Source organism: Paramisgurnus dabryanus, chromosome 19, assembly GCF_030506205.2.
Source record: "Paramisgurnus dabryanus chromosome 19, PD_genome_1.1, whole genome shotgun sequence".
Classification (NCBI taxonomy): Eukaryota; Metazoa; Chordata; class Actinopteri; order Cypriniformes; family Cobitidae; genus Paramisgurnus; species Paramisgurnus dabryanus.
This window is the reverse complement of record NC_133355.1, coordinates 30285495-30304726: the sequence shown is the minus strand read 5'-3', so window position 1 is coordinate 30304726 and position 19232 is coordinate 30285495. Positions and strand designations below refer to the sequence as shown.

Sequence of the window (19232 nt, the reverse complement as noted above, 5' to 3'; positions counted from 1 at the left end):
GTAAAATTTTAATTAAACAAAACATATTAAATTATTCAAAGTAGTGCTGTTGGTTTAGTAGCCTTTTTTTAGGTTTAATTACACAGAATTTCTAATAAATTAATGTATTTTATAAAATGTTAGAAAACTGGGGCCCCCCTGACACTATCTTGCGGCCCCCCAGGGGGCTTTGGCCCCCAGTTTGATAACCACTATATAGCGGACTTGCTTCGTGTTGCTTCATTCTCTCCCCGGTTTTGGGTCTCAGTGTATATTGTATATTGTGCTTTATACACATTGAAGCTTTCTTGCTTTGAAAGACATATCACAACTAAAACAGTTTTAATTGCATGGAGCATGCTCAAATAAGTCCATTGCTGCCATAAGTATATATTATTAAATTATTATACATGCTAGCACAAAGTATCACATAATACGCGAATGCGTTAAACTTCAAAGGTCTTGAGCAACCTAGGGCTGTCACAATGATTAAATAATCGTCTCATCGCGATTGTTTGACCTCATCGATGATTTCAAATCACCGCAATGATTGCACATCTCTCTAAAAAACACAAAGGGGAGCTGTAGCGCCTGTATAATCAAGATGGTATTAGATGCCGTTCCTTCACTGACAGTGTACTGTAATGCGATACATTGCAAAACCATTCAATACAGTGTAAAAAACTGCATTTAAAGAAATGCTGCGAAACGTTGATAAGCCGTATGAACTATTATCATTAAATAATTACTTTTAAATATGTGTTGTGTATTAATATTCACTGCTAGTTAAACCTAGCAAAAGATTTAATTTAATAATCATAACAATGTTTAAAAAAATATTTAATGAACAAACAAAACGTATGAGAATGAAATGTCAAAACAATATAACAGACAATTAATCGTCATAACCGGCAAAGCCCTAAAACAGGCAATAGATCGGCACAATTTATTAGGCAATTATCCGTCAGCCAAATTTCATAATTGTGACAGCCCCCAGTTTTTTAATGTATTTAAACATATTGGTGGTGTGAGTGCATGAACTTTTAAAAGTTGAAAAATAAGAACCACCCTAATGTGCATTTTCTGGTATAGAACCCATAACCTTCTGGCTGTTGAGTTACAGGAACGCTCTGCCCTCTATTTGATTGGTGGGTCACTTCATGCCGGCGGGTGACGTTCACTCTCCTCGAGTTTTCACTTTGGACAATTGGAGTTAGTTCACGGCCATCTTGAGCCGTCACTGGCAGAGCAGCACAATAGGACGCGATGCGGTAAGCCGGCGAGGCGTTTCATGGGAAAGAATGTCTAAAAACGGCGCTCCGGAAGGCGCCCTCACTTGGCCTCTTTACAAGCGAGTCTTTTATATTCCCGTCTTCGAACTCTATCAATTTTCACAGCACATTCTCTCCCCCGGTTTTGTGGTTCGTCTGCAACCCCTCCTCCATCGCTACCCTGCTTGCTGCGTTCTTTATAAAGTCTTTCTCTTTCAACATCTTACCCATAACCCTTTCTTACACCCCCATCACACCCTCACGCACACTTCCACTCTCAAGCGCCGAGTTCCCTTTCTTTCCCCTCTTTCTCTGTCTACTATGGTCAGGTCTCATGGGGAAAGACAGTTGGCAGCAAGCGGGCTTGCTGCCATAGCAACAAGATCCCTCCCTCTCCCACAGGTCTCCTTAGCAACCGGTAGCTTGGCATTGTTGTAATGAGCGGACCCTATGTGCCAGGCTAACAGAGCACGGGTATGTGTGTGTGTGTGTGTGTGTGTGCGTGCACGTTTGTAAAATAGTGCATCTTTTGTATGCCATAAAGAGACTCAAAGCTTTTCGTGTTGTTAATACCGAACACCAAATTTGAGTTTTGTGCATTCTACATGAATCTTTGTCCTTTCACATGAACTTGAATATATTTTATAGTAAATGGATGAATGTAGCAGGGTTTTAATTAAGAATCATGTGACCAGGTGCATCCCTGTCTGTTTGGGCTTTGATTAAAGCGATCAGCTCATTCCACGCCCTGCAACCCAAATAATCGATGCGTGACTTAATTAATGATTTACTAATTAATTGTGCATGCTCCGCTTAGAACAGAGGATGACTTTGTGCTCAATGATAAAGTCAGTCATAGCTGTCCGCGCTTGTGTTTTTGTTTGTTAAGAGAATGGCAATGCAAACATTTGCATGATGAATTATTCCCAAGCAGCCTGTCATTCCAAATGTTATACGCTTACATACATTACATGTTATACACAACAAATCATTCTTTCATCGAATTTTTATCCTATTGTCTAGTAAATATCTAATAACTGTTAAAACATAACCCAAGCAATAACCGTTATTTCACCATCTAGGCTTACTATACACCCGATATAGTCAGCCTATGAGTAACCCACTTCTTGCCGAAATAAACATGAATTTCTTGTTGTTTTTGGCATAATAACATGCAGTGTTGGGTGTAACTAGTTACTAAGTAATTAGATACATTGTAATTATATTGTAATATAATACAATAGCGGATTTAACATCAAAGTTTAACATCTAATGTCAAAATGCATGTTGTTTTTAAGTATCATTCTCAATTTAAATACTTTGGTAAGTTAATAAGAATAATAGTAACACTCTAGTTTAGTTTCCAATTCTCACTTTTAACTGGTTGGCTATTAGCATTAATATTACTGAAATATTGGCTGTTTATTGGTACTTAACTCTTTCCCGCCAGCGTTTTAAAAAAAAGTTGCCAGCCAGTGCCAGCATTTTTTATAATTTTCACAAAAGTTTAATGCCTTCCAGAAAATTTTATTCTTTAAATATATAAACAAACAATGTGTTAAATGAAAGAACAGACCATCTGTTTAAAAAAAAAAAACCTGTTTCATCATACCTTCATCAAAACAGGTTTCTTCAAAAACACCCAATTTTGAGCAAAAAGCTGAGATAATTAAATTTTTGTGAAGGACTTTTGATCGAGATCAGATGCAGAGCGTTCTTTAAAACATACACAGAGTTCTTTCTCACGTGAGGGGCTACTTCCGGGTTGTATAAGTTGTGGAAGTATAAAAACGGTAATAGCGGTATTGCAGAAAGCCAGAAATTCTCGTCATTGGCAGGAAAGCGCTTTCTCTTAATTGACGAAGTATCTCGTCAATGGCGGGGAAAGAGTTAAAAGTCACATATAAATGCCTGATTCTGCAAAATCTTATTCTACATCCTTAATCCTACCCAGTTCCTACAAATACTTAAATGTAACAGTACTTTACTAAGTATTAATAAGCAGTAATTATGAGAAAAAAATAGTTTATAGAATAGTTAATAGTTAAAAATTACAACCTAGAAATTACACCCTAAAGTGTGTTCAGAATAATTTATGCAGTTTTATATTATTTTTTGAAAGAATTAAAAGAGCCATTTCATGCATATCTTTATATCATCTATTAAATACTGCAGGATTTAGAAAGTAATAAGTAACTAGTAATTCATTACTTTTGTTGAGGAACTTACCCAACACTGATAACGTGTGAGATTTTCCATCATGTTAGCAAAGTCAACAGTGACTATAGGGTGTTTTCATTTATTTATAGTTTTTATTTTCTTTTTTTATTATTATGGGGCTATGGTTAGACATCTATAAAATTTTCACTGACAGCCCAAATTTTTCCTAGATCTCTGGGCTTGTTTGGACGGCTATATACGTTTTTTAAATGCTAAATTACTTGCTGGGGATAGACATTTAAGAAGACTTGTATCTTAAATTAAGTTTTGTCTTTTTACAATTTATATTTTTTCTTGTTTTACATTTACATTTTGTCATTTAGTCATTTATTTTAAGCACAACCTTTTATTTATGATTGAGACAAGATCATTCTTTTATGCACTTTAGCTTCTCATTTACAGGCATGTGACCTTGTCTGTGAAATCCAGACTACAGTCTTATAATCTAATGATGTGATGAGACGCATTAAAGTGTGATTTCACATTGATTTTAATCTTTGACATCTTTGACTTACTCAGTCAATATATAAAGATACCTGTATATATAAAGATTATATTTTTACTGAATGTTATTGACATGCAGGGTGATTTCATGTAGTGAACAGTAAATCATAAAAAAAACTTTTCACATATTTCTGTTTCAAAGTATGTGCAAAGTCTGATATTAAATGTGTTCTCAGTTTGTCACACCACAAAAAAATGTGTTGTTAACCAACCACCCATCGAGTCCAGAGAAAATATCCTTAACTCAGAAATTAAGACAAATGGTAACTTCAACAGCTTTGTAAAGTATTTCTAACATGTGTAATGTGTTTAGAAGCAATTCTCTGGATTGAATGTACACAGACTTTAATCATGTTTATATTGAAAAGCATTTTTTTTGTTGTATACATTTATGCACTATTAATATTATATCACCATACTGTAATAGATGCAAACCTGTCAGATTAAGTGTTATTTAACTGCTGTTCTAACACAACATAGTCTATACCGCAACAAGACATGTGCATGTGTGCATATAAAAGCCAGGTGTAATGCAGCAGTGTGTGTGCGTGTGTTTGTGTGATTTCCCACAGGTGTCTGTACTCTCCACCTGTTGTGTGAAAGCTTAGCTAGGGACTGTCTTTGGTTTGGGCTAATGTTGCTCTTAGCACAGCTCCAGTCCGGGCAGCTTGCCACGCGACGACCGGGCAAACGTATGCCGGGGGGGCTGCGCTATGCCGTGCCCCGCTATGCCACGGCAAAGAACTGGCTTTCACAGCCCGGAGGTCTGGTCAGTTCTGGCACGCAGGGCGGATTTTCCGATCCCCTGCACGGCTCTCAGATGCTCCTTAATCTGCCCACTCTATTTTTAAACCTCCCTCCCCTCTTTTTCTTTATCCGTCCATCCTTCACTTCCTCTCGATTCCCTCCCTCCCCCCTCAGGCTCTCCCCTCTCCCAGGGATCTTGGCCTGGCTCACCCAGAAGCTCCAATTAGAGCTCGGTCCAAGGGGACGGAGCGCGCAAGCTGGCTGCTCCCACCTACAGGCCCCCGGGGGCTTCGACTTCTTTTCCTTGCCCGGTCTACCTCTCTCAGGTTAGGCTGAAGCTCCAGACGCCGCCCCTCCCATACACCCCGGTCCCTCTGGAGGGTGGGCATTCCACAGGGAAGCAGGCAGAGAGAAAGGCCTTCTGTCGCCTAAGGGTTGGCTGTAATGATCTGCTCTGTTTTTAGGCTGTGCTTCGATTTTTTTACTTTGTTCATTTGTTTATTTGAAGACAAAAAAATAATGGAATAGTTTACTTGAAAATGACAATACAGTCATTTTTTACTGAGGACTATGCTTTTCAAAACCCATGTGATGTCGGTGCACCACACTTTTTTTTTAACGTTGAATGCTTTTTTGTTCATTATGAATTGCCGTTGTATGGAAATATCAGAAATTGTCCTTTTGTGTTTTATAAAAAGTAATCTCATATTTAATACGAGGTGAAGAAATGATGACAGAATTTACTTTAGGAAGTGTTGGAGCACAAAAACTTTATTGCAAGTGTTTTGCTGGATGAAATACATTTTATGTTACATAAAAAGTACATTGTTATCACGTTTTTGTCCGGTTACATTGCTATAGCCGTCACATTGTCTGCACCTTTGGGCTTTCCATTAAACGCCTGCAAGTTCTATCTTTCTGCCCAAACAGCCTAGCGTCGCCCGTGACATCACTTACAGGAAGTGCATCTTTAGCGTTGGCTAATTTCCATCGATTGCCTCCAGACAGGCTTAGCAGACGCGCCCTGTTCCCACACAGAACTCTCATTTTAAGTCTCCTCGCCTGCAGGAGGCCTCTCTCGCGCTCTCCCTCTCGCACAATGAATGCAGTCAGCGCTTTTATCTCCTACCCCACTTGTGCTTATTATCAAATAAATGCGAGGCAGAGAGATACTCATTGACAGTAGCATGCATAATGACTGCTGGCTGTGTGAAATGGATTAATAAATAATGGGTGAACGCTGCTGAAAACAGCTTTTCCAGTCCTGCGAGCACACAAGAATGCTCGACAGAACAATCCCCCAACGCACGAGCCGTGCGTTCCGGACCGCGTCCAACGGAACACCGGGCAGAATGTAAAACAGAACGACGCCTTGAATGCTCCGAGGACACCGCTCTGTAAATTATAGCGCTGTTTAAAATGAAAAACACTTGGCGAATCCTACCATTGTTTGCTAAAACTTTGACGTAGATAGCATCATAAGCATTTGTTTGTACTGAAATGCAGACACTTGACTCTATAAGGCTGGATTTACACTGCAAATCTTGATGCCCAATTCCGATTTGTTGTCTGTATCAGATTTTTTACGACCCCCTTACATCATCGTAATCTGCATTTAGACTAAACACTTGGTAAAACAATTCAAGGTAGACATACTGACCCAGAACAGCTTAAACCACAGAGGAATTTTTTTTTGCAGCAGACTAAATGATTATACAAGATTATAGAGATTTATTGCTGTAACAAGACACTAAACTTACTTTACTAAGTGGAGCCGTCGTCCTCCATTGTGCTGCTAAGAAGAGTTAAGTTGAGGCATTTGCCAGTGACGCATTTTCAATGACGCATGACACGTCGAATATCCGATCTGTCTACTTACATTGTGGATGCGAATGCAATTATCCGATTCATATCAGATTTATTTCCACATATGAATGAGGTCTGAAACCAGTCAGAGATAACGGAATCTATGCACTTTTTTCTGTTTACACGTTTACACATATCCAATCTGTGCCACATGAGGGAAAAAAATCGGAATTAAAGGTGCAGTGTGTAATTTTTAAAAGGATCTCTTGACAGAAATGCTTAATAATATACAAAACTATATTATAAGTGGTGTATAAAGACCTTTTTATAATAACTGTTTTTATTACCTTAGAATGAGATGTTTTTATCTTCGAGGGTCCCCTTACCAGGAAGTTGCCATTTTGTGCCGCGATGTTTCTACAGAAGCCCCTTACGGACAAACTTTTTTAATAAGTTGTCTCCGTCGATAACATGTTTTCCAGGTGGCGGCTACCGTAGCTTCTCTATGCATTTCAAAAGCGAGGGGTGAGCAGTGGATTAAGGTGTTGGTTGCAATTCGCAACCTCACCACTAGATGCTGCTAAAATTTACACACTGCACCTTTAAGTCACTTTAAACATGCAATGTAAATGTGGCCTAACTCTGTCCTAACAAGGTGTGATGTAATAAGTAATCCCTCTGATTGAAAATGCTGCCTGACAGAGGTACGATAACAGATCGATATAGCATAACCTAAAATACTCTGTACATAACACTGAATCTTTTGATGGAATGTCCACTAGAGGCGTTTGGCTTTGATGTTGGATTTTTATTTATTCATTTATGCATTTGGCAGATGCTTTTATCCAAAGAGATTGGGGTGCATTACAAAGCATACATTTTTATCCAGTGTGTCCCCTGGGTTCGAACCCATGACTTTTTGCGCTGCTAATGCAATGCTGTACAACCAAGCTATACAGCAGCACGCTGTATAATTTAAAAAAGTTACCAAGCAATTGCGATTATGAGTGGTACGCCTTTTGTAAGTCGCCACTATGCTTTCCGTAAACAACAAGTTTTGACATACCTTGGTTGAACACGATCAATACTGACAGTAATGACATCAGACGTTTATCCGCCACAGTCACACAAGCATGAACTGATGAGATAAACAAAGAAAAACAAGCCTCTCCAGTAGTAAACACTCTAACCGAAAGATGCATGGATACATATGAACCGGGAGTAAAATATTTCTGTTCATGCAGATATTTAGGCATACGTACGTTAATCCAATGAAGCAAAATCAATGATCAATGAGGATTGGCCATACTGTAGGCGTGGCTACCTGTTGTGATGGCACAAAAATAAAAACTGAGTGTCCAAAATAATCCGGACAACTTCAATAATTTAAAGGATATGTTCGCTGCTTGAACAGCTGTCACAGTCTTTGGTACTTCAGGGAACTTAAAAAAAACTCTCAATGTGATTTTTACGATTTTGTGCCACAATAATGAACCCTAATCTGAAATAATCATTCATGAACCCTAGGATGAAACTCAGTATCATGACATCAGTTTAAATGTCTTTGTGAATGGATCGTATACCTTGAGTATTCATCTTTACAGTGTGTGTTTGAGGCTATCACAGCTTTCATAATTTAACATCTTAAGGCGATTACATATCATTTGTTCGTATACCCTTCAAGTACAATCATAATTTCTTCCCGATTTCTTTTCTGCTTTGTTTTCTGATCTGTTTTCCAACCAGCGGTAAACCACTGCATTAATGTAAGTGTTGAAACCGTCCCCCGAAACCACCCAAAATATGTTGGTTTGTTTTTGGTGTGTCAGGGCATTGTTAATCCAGAACTTTCCACGTAAAAGCGGTCGTTTTTACGACTTTCATAACTCGTCATGGGCAGACGTGCCTAACACGAAAACAAGAGGGTGGAGGTGACCAGTGGCGCCAGTCGGTCAAATAGGTAATGATCTTGGTTCATAAACCTCTATATTAGCATAAATTATACAACTTTTAAGAATCCCATTAAGGACAAATGCAACCCTTTCTAATGTCCCGTTTATCCTGAACATCAAATGGCAGTGCTCTGCTGTATCCAGATCTTTTTGGATGAGCCCATTACTCGGTTCAATGTCAAAAATGTCAAATGCAATTAACCCTTGTGTGTCTTAGGAACAATTACGACACATTGAATATGTTGTTTTGGAGATTATTAGAAGACATGATATGCTTGTCCTTTATGGTGCAATATATTAATATTTTTATATATTAAATAATGACTGTAAATGTATCTGCCTGCATCATTGTGCTGTGGTGTAGGTTAGGTTGGCTGAATTTTTTTTTATAATTTTATCATTAAATATTTGACACTTGAAGTTTTTCGCTGGAATCCTACGAAATGAGGTAACAATGTGGTGTTTTACACCTGTACTTTGTGTTGTCTTATGTAGTGTGAGAATAATCTGTGTATAATGGTTAGTTCTCGTTACTTTTATACTTTCAAAATAATAGTTTTCATTCGATTTAAGACAATTTAATGACATACAGTGTGACAAGTGGGTTGTATTCTTGAGTTGTTTAGTGTCATAGAGAAATGCTATTTCGTTTCCCTGTGTTCAAGCTGTATATGGTTGAAATGAAAATAAAGCTACTTCGACTCTGAAACATGACTACCCAGGATCTGATAGTCCATTTAGTCATGTGATAAAATTCCCCTGATATTTTGGCAATTATTAAGCCCATCATCACTCTTCTGTGCACCTCCTGCACCGGTGAGCATATGATCCCTTCAATCCCTATTACTTTGTTATGTTTCAGGGGTCACAGTCAGCCACGGGGCAGCCAGATTTAACCAGGATTAGCTTCGGATTTCTTTGGATTATTCGGGCTGAGTGGGATTAAAACTGATTGCTAGATTTTTCTGACTTGTTTGGCATATTTGAAAGTGTACAGGTTGTGTTTAAATAAGGTGTAAATGTTTGTTTGTGAGTGTTGTGCCGAGTCTTTGCTTTTTTAAGAGTATAGAGAGATTTCTATCTGGAAAAATCTGAAACTGGAGGTCAGCGAGGTCACTGTATCGCTGCGTGCTTGTATTTATCCTTATTGAATGCAGTATCAGAGCCGTGTACCCTAATTCATTGTTCCAGTGTTCCTCAAATGGGAGAGCATTGCGTTGCTAGCACAAAAGATCATAGGTTCGATCCCAGGGAACACACATACTGATGTATGTGAAAATGTAATGCATTGGATAAAAGCGTCTGCGAATGCATAAATGCAAATGCCATTGTCAATGCATTGCATCTCTGCCCATTTGTACAGAACAAACAAGTGCCTCGGATCAGACCAGGACAGGCGACTAGCTGATGTTTTTTTGGCAGCGTGCAATCACTTTTTATAAGCTTCAGTAAGGAAGTGTCTTCTAGTTGCAGATAATTTCAGAAAGCACTTGTGTGCATCAGAGTCAGCCAAAGCAGGTCATGAGTAGACGCTGCGTGGCTGGCCGGCGAATGACTCAGAGGCAGAGGAGCTTGAAGGTGTCTGGGTCAAATTCTGAACCACAGACCTGCTATTTATAACCCTCACCACAGACCACACTACCACAGCAATTGTGACTTCATGAATAATTTTCTTTCATCGAGCATGCACAGAGAAAAGCACCTCGCGCTCTCTTTCCTCCCACTGACTTAACGGAGCCGGCGAGGGTAACGCGTGGATCTCTAAACGACGACTCGCGGCCTTTTAAGTCTGAGAGTTGTCATGTTTTAAAAACGCGAGCTTTTTACAACAAGCTCACACGTAGACGGCTGTTTGGTGAGCTGATCCGCGGAGTTGCGGGGTGCTGGTAGCTACTGTGAAGTCATGCAGCCTATAGTTGACTTGCTAATCACTGTTCCTCTGAGACAGCTCGAGCGACGCAGTGACTGCCGATGATTGAAGCTCTCCTGCGAGTGGGGCGAGTCGTCTGACTGTCAGAGATGAAAGGCTGTTTGCAGTTTACCTGCAGCATCAAACGGCACCTGCCTCTCTCATCCCCCACGTAACTCCTCTCTTCCGCGGTTTCCACGGTAGCCATGGTTACCACCGCGACGGAGCGTGGTCGCCGAAGCTGTCAGGGCGTAGGGCTCAGATCACCTCGCTTCCCGCCCGTGACACCGCGCTTCAATTTGGCTTTGATTAAGTCGACCCGGGAAGCATCTGGCTCTTTCGCTGGCACGGGGGCTTATGTAATTTGGCAGAATGGCTGGTGGAGAATAAAGGCTCCTCCTGGGGGGGCGAGGGGACGTAAATACATCTTGCTTATCCAATTTCTCACCGCTCCGAATGGAAGCGTCGCAAAAAGCTGAAAATCTGCTAGGGGAAGAATTAGCCCCTCAGGTGTGAGGTGACAGCGAAACAGCACGCGCTCTCAGATTAGCCTGCTTTACAGTCGATATCCAGCTGTAGTGTAAATTTCGCCAAGGTAATTGGCTCTTTTCAGTGACGGATATCTGACCGCTCGTGTGAGCGGTAATGGATCTCAGAATCGCTATGGAAAACAAGAGGTTGCTTTCCGTGCGATGGGGATTATGGAGTATAGATGGGCCGACAGACACACTCAAAGCATAATTGTATTGTGGATGATTGAGGGACAGGAAGTAAATTTGTTTTGTCTTATTTGCATTCTTTTTCTTCAGCCGGAGCAGGTGAATGAAATCAGTGTTGTGATTTGTGGCAGAATGGAGAGAGATTGAAAAGGGAGTGATGAACAAATGCAGCAGGGACTGAGCGAAATAGATGAATGAGTGTGCGAGTGAGGGTGTGAACCCACGAGAAGCTGTGTGAGTGTGCTCTCACTACATTAATGTTGCTGTGTACACATGTCAACACATTATATGGATTGCTGGTAATGTTAAGGATATGATAGACAGATAGGATTTTCCTGCTGGAGAGACTGAGGGAGATCGCTTGAGTTCTCTGTATGGTGTGAACACAAGTGCACTGTGGCCAGAACACTCAACATGGAGAAGCAGATTGAGGGATTTGGCCCTGTCACTTATTGCACAGAGAGATGGATAGAAACTGAGATGTTGTCATAACTGAACATACTGCCATGGTAGATTGCCCTTCTTTGTTTTTTCCACATTTTTTTAGGTGGAAAATTAGATTTTTACAAAAGTTGATTCACAAAAATGCATTTTATTTCACTTGATTTTCCTCATACTCTTGACATTTCTTAAATAAATGTAAGGGATGTGAATGAACGTATGATATTCATAATACTGACAGTTCTTACATTGTATCATAGTGTAATGTGGTACTTAGTGCTGCTCTCTAATTCATACCATTGAAAACATTTCTGCATCTCTCTCTCTCTCTCTCTCTCTCTCTCTGTGATTTTTCTTTCCTTTGTCTGGTGCTCCTCCAGGATCCCTAGAATGCCAAAATCGTGCCTCGCTCTTGCTTTCTTATGTGTCTCACTCTCTGGCTTTCCCTCATATTTTCCCAAGACTGCAATCGATAGAGGCGTCTGTGATCAGGTTGCCACGTGTGATTCATTTGGGTAACCTTGACTACGGTTTGATGTGCGTGTGGACTCGGCTTGGCTGGCTGCAGTGTGAGTCAGAGAAAGCGTGCGGCTTGGAGGAGCTGGTCTGCTTACAGTATTGATTTGCCTGAGCAGCCAAGAGGGGCTTCACCTCTTCTTGCACTCAGTCCCCTCAAATGCTGTTTTATAGAATTTTATTAAAGGGAAAAAGATTAAATAATAGGGATAAAGATAAGATATACCCTGAATCAGGTCACTTCGAATACCTATATATATATACTAATGCACTACTTTCTTTTGAATGATGCTTTGGAACGATTTACATATTGTTTAAATATATTAAAATATGTTTATATCCTGGTATGGTATTGTAAAGGAACCCTAATTGATAGCATGATTCCTAATTTCATTATAAATTCCTAATATATATTTCTTCTTGTTTTTCCTCTCCACAGAACTCTATCAGACACAACCTTTCCTTACACACCCGTTTCATCCGTGTGCAAAATGAGGGAACAGGAAAAAGTTCCTGGTGGATGCTAAACCCTGAGGGCGGGAAAATGGGCAAAGGTCCCCGTCGACGAGCTGTTTCCATGGACAATGGCACCAAGTACTTGAAGAGCCGAGGCCGAGTGAGTCGAAAGAGAGCAGGAGCTGTGGGAATGGGCAGAGAGCTTGGAGGGCCTGGAATACAGGGATCACCAGAACATGGAAGCCCAGCTGGTAAGGGGGCACTGGGAGTCGGGAGCGAAGAGTATGACGCGTGGACAGACCTCCACTCCAGAACTAGTTCATCTGCATCGACGTTAAGTGGATGTCTATCGCCTATTCTGGCTGAGGCAGAGCCTGATGAGCCAGAGGAAGGAGGGCTCTCCTGCTCAGCTTCCCCAAGACTTTACCCTAGCCCCACTAGCACTAGATCTCCAGCCCTGGGAACAGGGGGACACTGTCCATCTGTCGAGCTCCCGCACTTAGCCGATTTAACGGGAGCCATCAGCTTGGACGAAGGTTACTCCCAGCCTTTGCCAGTCAAGCGCAATGGCTACCACTATGGCCCTGGGCCCAAGGCAGAGACGTCCTATTGTGGAACCGTCTACGGGCAACCATCTATGGGTATGCTTAGGCATCATACGCCTATGCAGACCATTCAGGAAAACAAGCCTACCAGCTTCCAGCGTGCCCTTAGAGCATACTCAGAGAACAATGCCCTCGAAAGTCTGCTTACTGGTGGGCCACAGTATTGTGGTAAGGACATGATTGTGGGGCAAACAGGAGCATCCCATTCACTTCTGTCACAATCTAACAGTGCCGTGCACTCTCATGGCCACAATCAGAGTCACAATCACAGCCAGAATCACAATCATAATCATGAGCATGGCCACAATCCCAGTCAAAGTCTTCACAACGGCCATGGAGTATCGCACGAGCCAAACCCAAGCCATCACCACAATCCCAATCCAGCTCATAATAAGCATCATCCGGGTCTCGACTACAGTCACGGCCACAAGCACCACCGTGGCCACGACTATGTTCAGTCTCATGAGCACAAACTCAATGCTAGTCCCAATCACATGCACAATCACATGCAACACAGCAACTCCAGACAAACAGACCTTTCTCCCAGGGTCAGCAATGACATGTTACAACCCTACAATCACAAATCACAAAGCCTTTATGGCTCACGTGCTCACCTCCCTTCCACCGCCCTGCCTCCTAACCCTGCCAGTGTCTTGGATGTACCCCAGGACCCCTGTCGCCTGGCCTCAGCATCCCACCCTCGCCATCAATCCTACCCGGGTGCCCACCTTCTCCAGGGGATGACAGAACCCTGGCACGGGTATTACCACCACCCATCGCAGAATCCCAATTACCATGGCAACCATCAAGCTAACCCTCACCAGGATCCTCACAGCCGGTTGCAGTCTGAGCTTGAAATGGAAGTGCACCAGAGCAGTCTGGATTGCGATGTAGAATCGATTCTCCTGAATGACTTGATGGACTCGACAGAGGGAATGGACTTTAACTTTGATGGGTCGTTGTCGCAGGGGGTTGGCATGGGTATGGGTTTGGGGATGGGAATGGGGGCATTTGTAGGATCTCAACAATCACACAACAGCCAGAGCTGGGTTCCTGGGTGAGCTAAATGCAGGCAAACCTTCAACCGTACTGCCTTCTGAAGGGCAGCAGGTCAAGTTGGGGACGGAAACTAACAATTTGACCAAGATTCCCTTTTGTTGATGTCAGATTCTGGATAGTTATCTACTTAAAATGAAAACGATTCCCTCCCCTCTTCCTCCGAATCCATTTCCCCCGCTGTGGAATAATGTCATAGCGCCCTAAGAGTCCTTTTTGTGGTTCACGTCCTTCGGTTTGTGGTCGATTCGTCAACTCCGTCTCTTTCTGGGCACAGGCTCAGAAGCACTTTACATCTGTCGCCATCCATTCCGACGCTGTAACGACCACCCCGCGACCCGGGAGGAATCGCATTGTCTGCTGGCCTGGGTTTAATGTATGCAAACGACTTTGTTATCCTTCCTGAACAAAAAAGTAAATAAATAATTAAGCGTTGGTGTTGTTTTGCTAAACATGAGTACAGGATTGAGCAGTCGCTATAGCTGTCTGAGTGTCTGTGCCGTCATTCGCGTTTTCGTCAGTGTGTGAGTGTGTGTGTGCGATTGTGAGTGTGGAGCTGCTTTTTTTTGCTAAATGTGCGCACCTCCTCCTATGGAGGTCTATTGGATGTCCCTTTATTGTGGGCCAGGACAGTCATCCATCAGCCACACTCTATTGATATTCAGCATATCCTTTTTAATCTCCAAAGTAATGCACCAGCTATGCATCACTGTTGCAAATAGAATGTGATGCTCAGAGTACGCAGGGCTGTTTTTCCCCCGGACACACAACGGCTTAATGTGTTTTGGCGAAAGTGATGATTAAAGTCACTCTCTGCAGTAAGTGGGGGAGCTGGGGGAGGCGGAGATGGAGAGATAGAGGGGGAAAGGAGAAATGCAAATATATTCTCACTATGCCCCTTCCTCTCCATTCCGTGAATTTCTAAAGCTTTTCCTGTAATGAAATAAGGAACGATCTAACACAACACCACATCCTGTGCGTGGCTTTTTCCTGGTTCACCTCGGCCTAACTTCTCCGTGTCAGCAGCCAACGCGCTGGCTTCATTTTGGCTACATTATCCCCCTCCCCACGTAGTGTTACTTTAGGTAATCAATGTTGATTGATTGAATTTGAAGCCTTCCCTGATAGCAATAAGCTCCGGGACGGATCCGCAACGGATCCAGACCGGAGCTGTCGGCTTCGGAGCAGATCCATTGCAGATCCGTTCCGGAGCCTATTGCTATCAGGGTTGTCTGACCCCATTAACTGTGTGTTAATTTAATACAGAGCTGGAATTTGGAAATTTATCCTTAATGACTTAACATTGCATCAACTTTACTAAATAACTATTCGATGCTGGTTCTCCCTCAAGGTTACAAAGGGAAGTCGTCTTATATCCGGCTATAGAGCTTTACGGATTGATTATATTCCACCAGCTTATGTGTCCTACACTGCTGAAGTTCTTACTGAAACATTTCTTCTCGTTGCAAACATTTCCCTTTCGTAACGCCTTTATTCAGTGATCACACAGCCTCCAGTGATTAAGTTAAGGTGTGTAGTTTTCATTCTGAATGCAACACAACACCAAGGGTTCAAAGGAAAGACTGCTGTTGTAATTATGACTTTGTGAGGTTGGAGGAAACATACAGTGTATTTCCTAAATGTCTTATCCTATTTGAGCCACTAGATATGCAAGAGAAACATGGAAAAAGATTGAAGTCATTACAAATACAGCTACAAACTGATACTACATAAATAGAAATGAATTATATACTGTATATGTGCCCAAAAAAAGGTCCAACCGCACGTAAGAAATGAGACTCATCTAACAGTGCCTAAAATACTGATACATACTGATTTTCAGATGGTGAAAGAATGATATTTCATAAGTTTAATGCCTCCAAGCACAATACTAGATATATTCAAGAGTCACTTTATGAATAGCAGGGTAAAATCACCTTCCATCATCAAATCAAATCTTTATATAAGATTCAAGAGTGCAGATTCTTCATTGTTAAAGAGAAATTTTTTCCTCCAACATTTCAGAAAAAAAATAAACAGCGTCTTATGTCCTTGTTGTTCCTGTAATTTTGCCCACTCTTTGTGTACCATTGTATCTTGCGTTTGTCTACTATGATTTGTGTTTTAGTGCAATTTTCCACCTCATATTGGGAAAAAAGATGCCGTCTTTTACGGACACACGACTTGAAGCGAACCTTTATGTTCTGCTTAAAATTTGATGAAGATAAACGAAGGTGGTTACAGAAGCGAATGAGTTGAAAAGGACGACATTGTGTTGCTTGAAAGAAAAAGCCCTCACATATAGAGTTTGAAAGAGAGTGTGAAAGAAAGAAAAAGAGAGAGAGGGAGTCTGTCAGAGTAGCTTTTCCTCAGCAGAGCTGAATCAGGCCAAATGTCAAGTGGCTCTCCACAGTGTTTCTCACACAGCCCGATCAGATAGCCATCCCTCTTTCACACTGTTTCTCTTTCCTGCCAAGGACAGTAAGCCCCATCCTGATCCGATTCTCCCTTTCATTTCTTTATGTTTTTTCTGGAGGTGTCCAGGAATCTGTTGTGATCCAGTGGTAATACTGATTGCTGGCCCACACCTACTTATGTGCTCCACTTTATGTGTGTGCGTGCGTGTGTGTGCGCGTGTGTGTGTAGCACAGTGACGTACCTGATGTGAGTTTTAAAATTCATTGAAATCGTGCCCTGGTATTTACTACGCCTGGCCTATCAATAATATAATATACACAGTTTATATTTATTGGGTATAAAGATGGGTTTGTGGGTGATGATATGGAGCTCTTGTATTTCGTTCATCTTTATGACAAGACCATGATTCTATTACAGTTCATTTCTGTTTCATGCTGTACAAAAATCTGTATTGAGAAAATTGTATAATATTTTTGACAAATATCGGTTTTATTTCCTTTTTCTAAATGATGTATCTGCTCATCTTGTGGCCTGTAAAATAAAACAAAACAGAACTTGAGCCTTTTGCCTTCTGCATATGTTTGTGTGTGTGTGTGTGTGTTTGTGACGTAGGCCGTACACCGTAAAAAACAACATGATCTCACAAAGTTCCGTGGGATAGTCAAGGAATTTTTTGCTAATTTTTCCGTGGCATTCTCACGGATCTCCGCATATTTCCGTGGCCCTGCCACAGACTTTCTTTTCCGTGGCATTCTCACGGATTGGTTACTCAACTGCTTTTTCCTATTTTCAAACCATTGTCGCTTCGGGTTAGATTTGGTGTTTGCATTAGTTTGTCACTTTAAGTATTGGTTTATACTATTTTTTTTTGATGTATTCTTTTATATTTTCTAAACTTTAAACAATTGTTGCCTGGCGTTGGGGTTAGAGTTGGGTTTGGGTAGGGATGTCATTTTATGTAAATCTAACCCTAAACCGAAGCGACAATGGTAAGAAAATAGGACAAAACAGTTGAGTAACCAATCCGCGAGAATGCCACGGAAAAGAAAGTCCGTGGCAGGGCCACTGAAATATGCGGAGATCCGTGAGAATGCCACAGAAAAATGAGCAAAAAATTCTGTGACTATGCCACGGAAATTCGTGATATCAGGTTGGTAAAAAAATGCAGCATTAAGTAAAAACAAATAGTTTTGCAACTTATTTCAATTTAGTATTTTAAGTTTTACTAACAAAACTTTATTTGTTAAAGGGGCCATGGCATGAAAATCTGACTTTTTCCATGTTTAAGTGCTATGATTGGGTCCCCAGTCCTTCTATCAACCTAGAAAATGTGAAAAAGATCAACCCAGTAACTTAGTTTTGGAAAACCATTCTCTACAAGCACATGAAAAAATGTGGCTCTCCTTATGATGTCATAAGGAGCTCTTATTATAATAATACCACCCCTTAATCTGCACTGTCCAATCACAGCACTGCCATTTATTGCAGAGAGAAAAGTGGGTGAGAGAAAAAATAATTCACAGCACAATTGAGTTTCAATTTCAACAAACTACAGTACCTAGTGATGGGAGAAATGAAGCTTTTCGAAGCTTCGAATCAATTGAACCAATTGCTCCGAAAATTGATTCAGTTTTTCGAAGCAGTTCGAAACACCACACACGCTGGTCAAAATAGTGTAAAAGCAGATATGTCCAAACATTTTACACTTTTTTCAACAAAATAATAGCAAGATTTGTATTAAAATATGTTAAAAAAATTATTTAACTTAATTAAGACATAGTTAAAAGTCTATTATGTGTTTTTAGTTTTATTTAGGGCAAACAAATCATTAAAACTAACTACCCCATTAAATCTGTCTATAAACAAAAAGTAGACAAAATGGCAGTGTTATTACTCAGAAGGATAAATGTTTTATAAACTTTCATAATAAAACTGACCCGAGTTCACCTAAACATATTCGACACTGGTCATGTGATCAACTCCCCCTAGTGGTGAACCATCGGATTTTCGAAACGTTTCGAAACAGTTATGACGTAACCACTGATTCGAAACAAAAGATTCGTAAATGTTTCGAAGCCTCATGAAGCAGTGCTTCGAAAACGACCATCACTAACAGTACCATCATTGCGATCAGTGTTTGCACTTCATCCACTCATTTGCATTTTAAAGGACACACCCAAAATGGCACATTTTTGCACACACCTACAAAGTGGCGATTTTAACATGCTATAATAAATTATTTATATTTTATTTTGAGCTAAAACTTCACATATGTGCTCTGGGGACACCAAAGATTTATTTGACATCTTAAAAAATTCTTGTGACATGGCCCCTTTAAGTAACATAAACATATAAGTTGATTTGATGTCATTTTTTACAATGTAAACATAAAAACACAAGCTTTTTATTATCTCAACTGTATAGCACCAAACATCAAACACAGACTTTGCATCTGCTTATCCGAAGTACGTCCACTTACAATTTAAGACCCAAATCTCTCAGTCTCATTATTAGGCATGTGTGAGGAAGGAGACGACTGGAGACTCGGAAAAACAAGGATAATGATAAACTTTAATAATAAATGAAGAAATAGACAGGCAGGTAACACACTCTATATTGTAATACCTTAAAAA

The 19232-nt window shown here is 40.8% G+C and overlaps 1 protein-coding gene across 1 annotated transcript in view; it reads left to right on the top strand.

Annotated features, from left to right (window-relative positions):
- The window catches only part of foxo6b (forkhead box O6 b), a 47747-nt gene extending 30589 nt beyond the window's left edge, over positions 1-17158 (top strand). Inside the window, exon 2 of the mRNA XM_065290925.2 lies at positions 12504-17158. Coding sequence (XP_065146997.1) covers positions 12504-14186 — 1683 coding nt within the window. The 3' untranslated portion in view covers positions 14187-17158. The remainder of the gene's footprint in view (positions 1-12503) is intronic.
- Positions 17159-19232: the final 2074 nt, after the last annotated feature.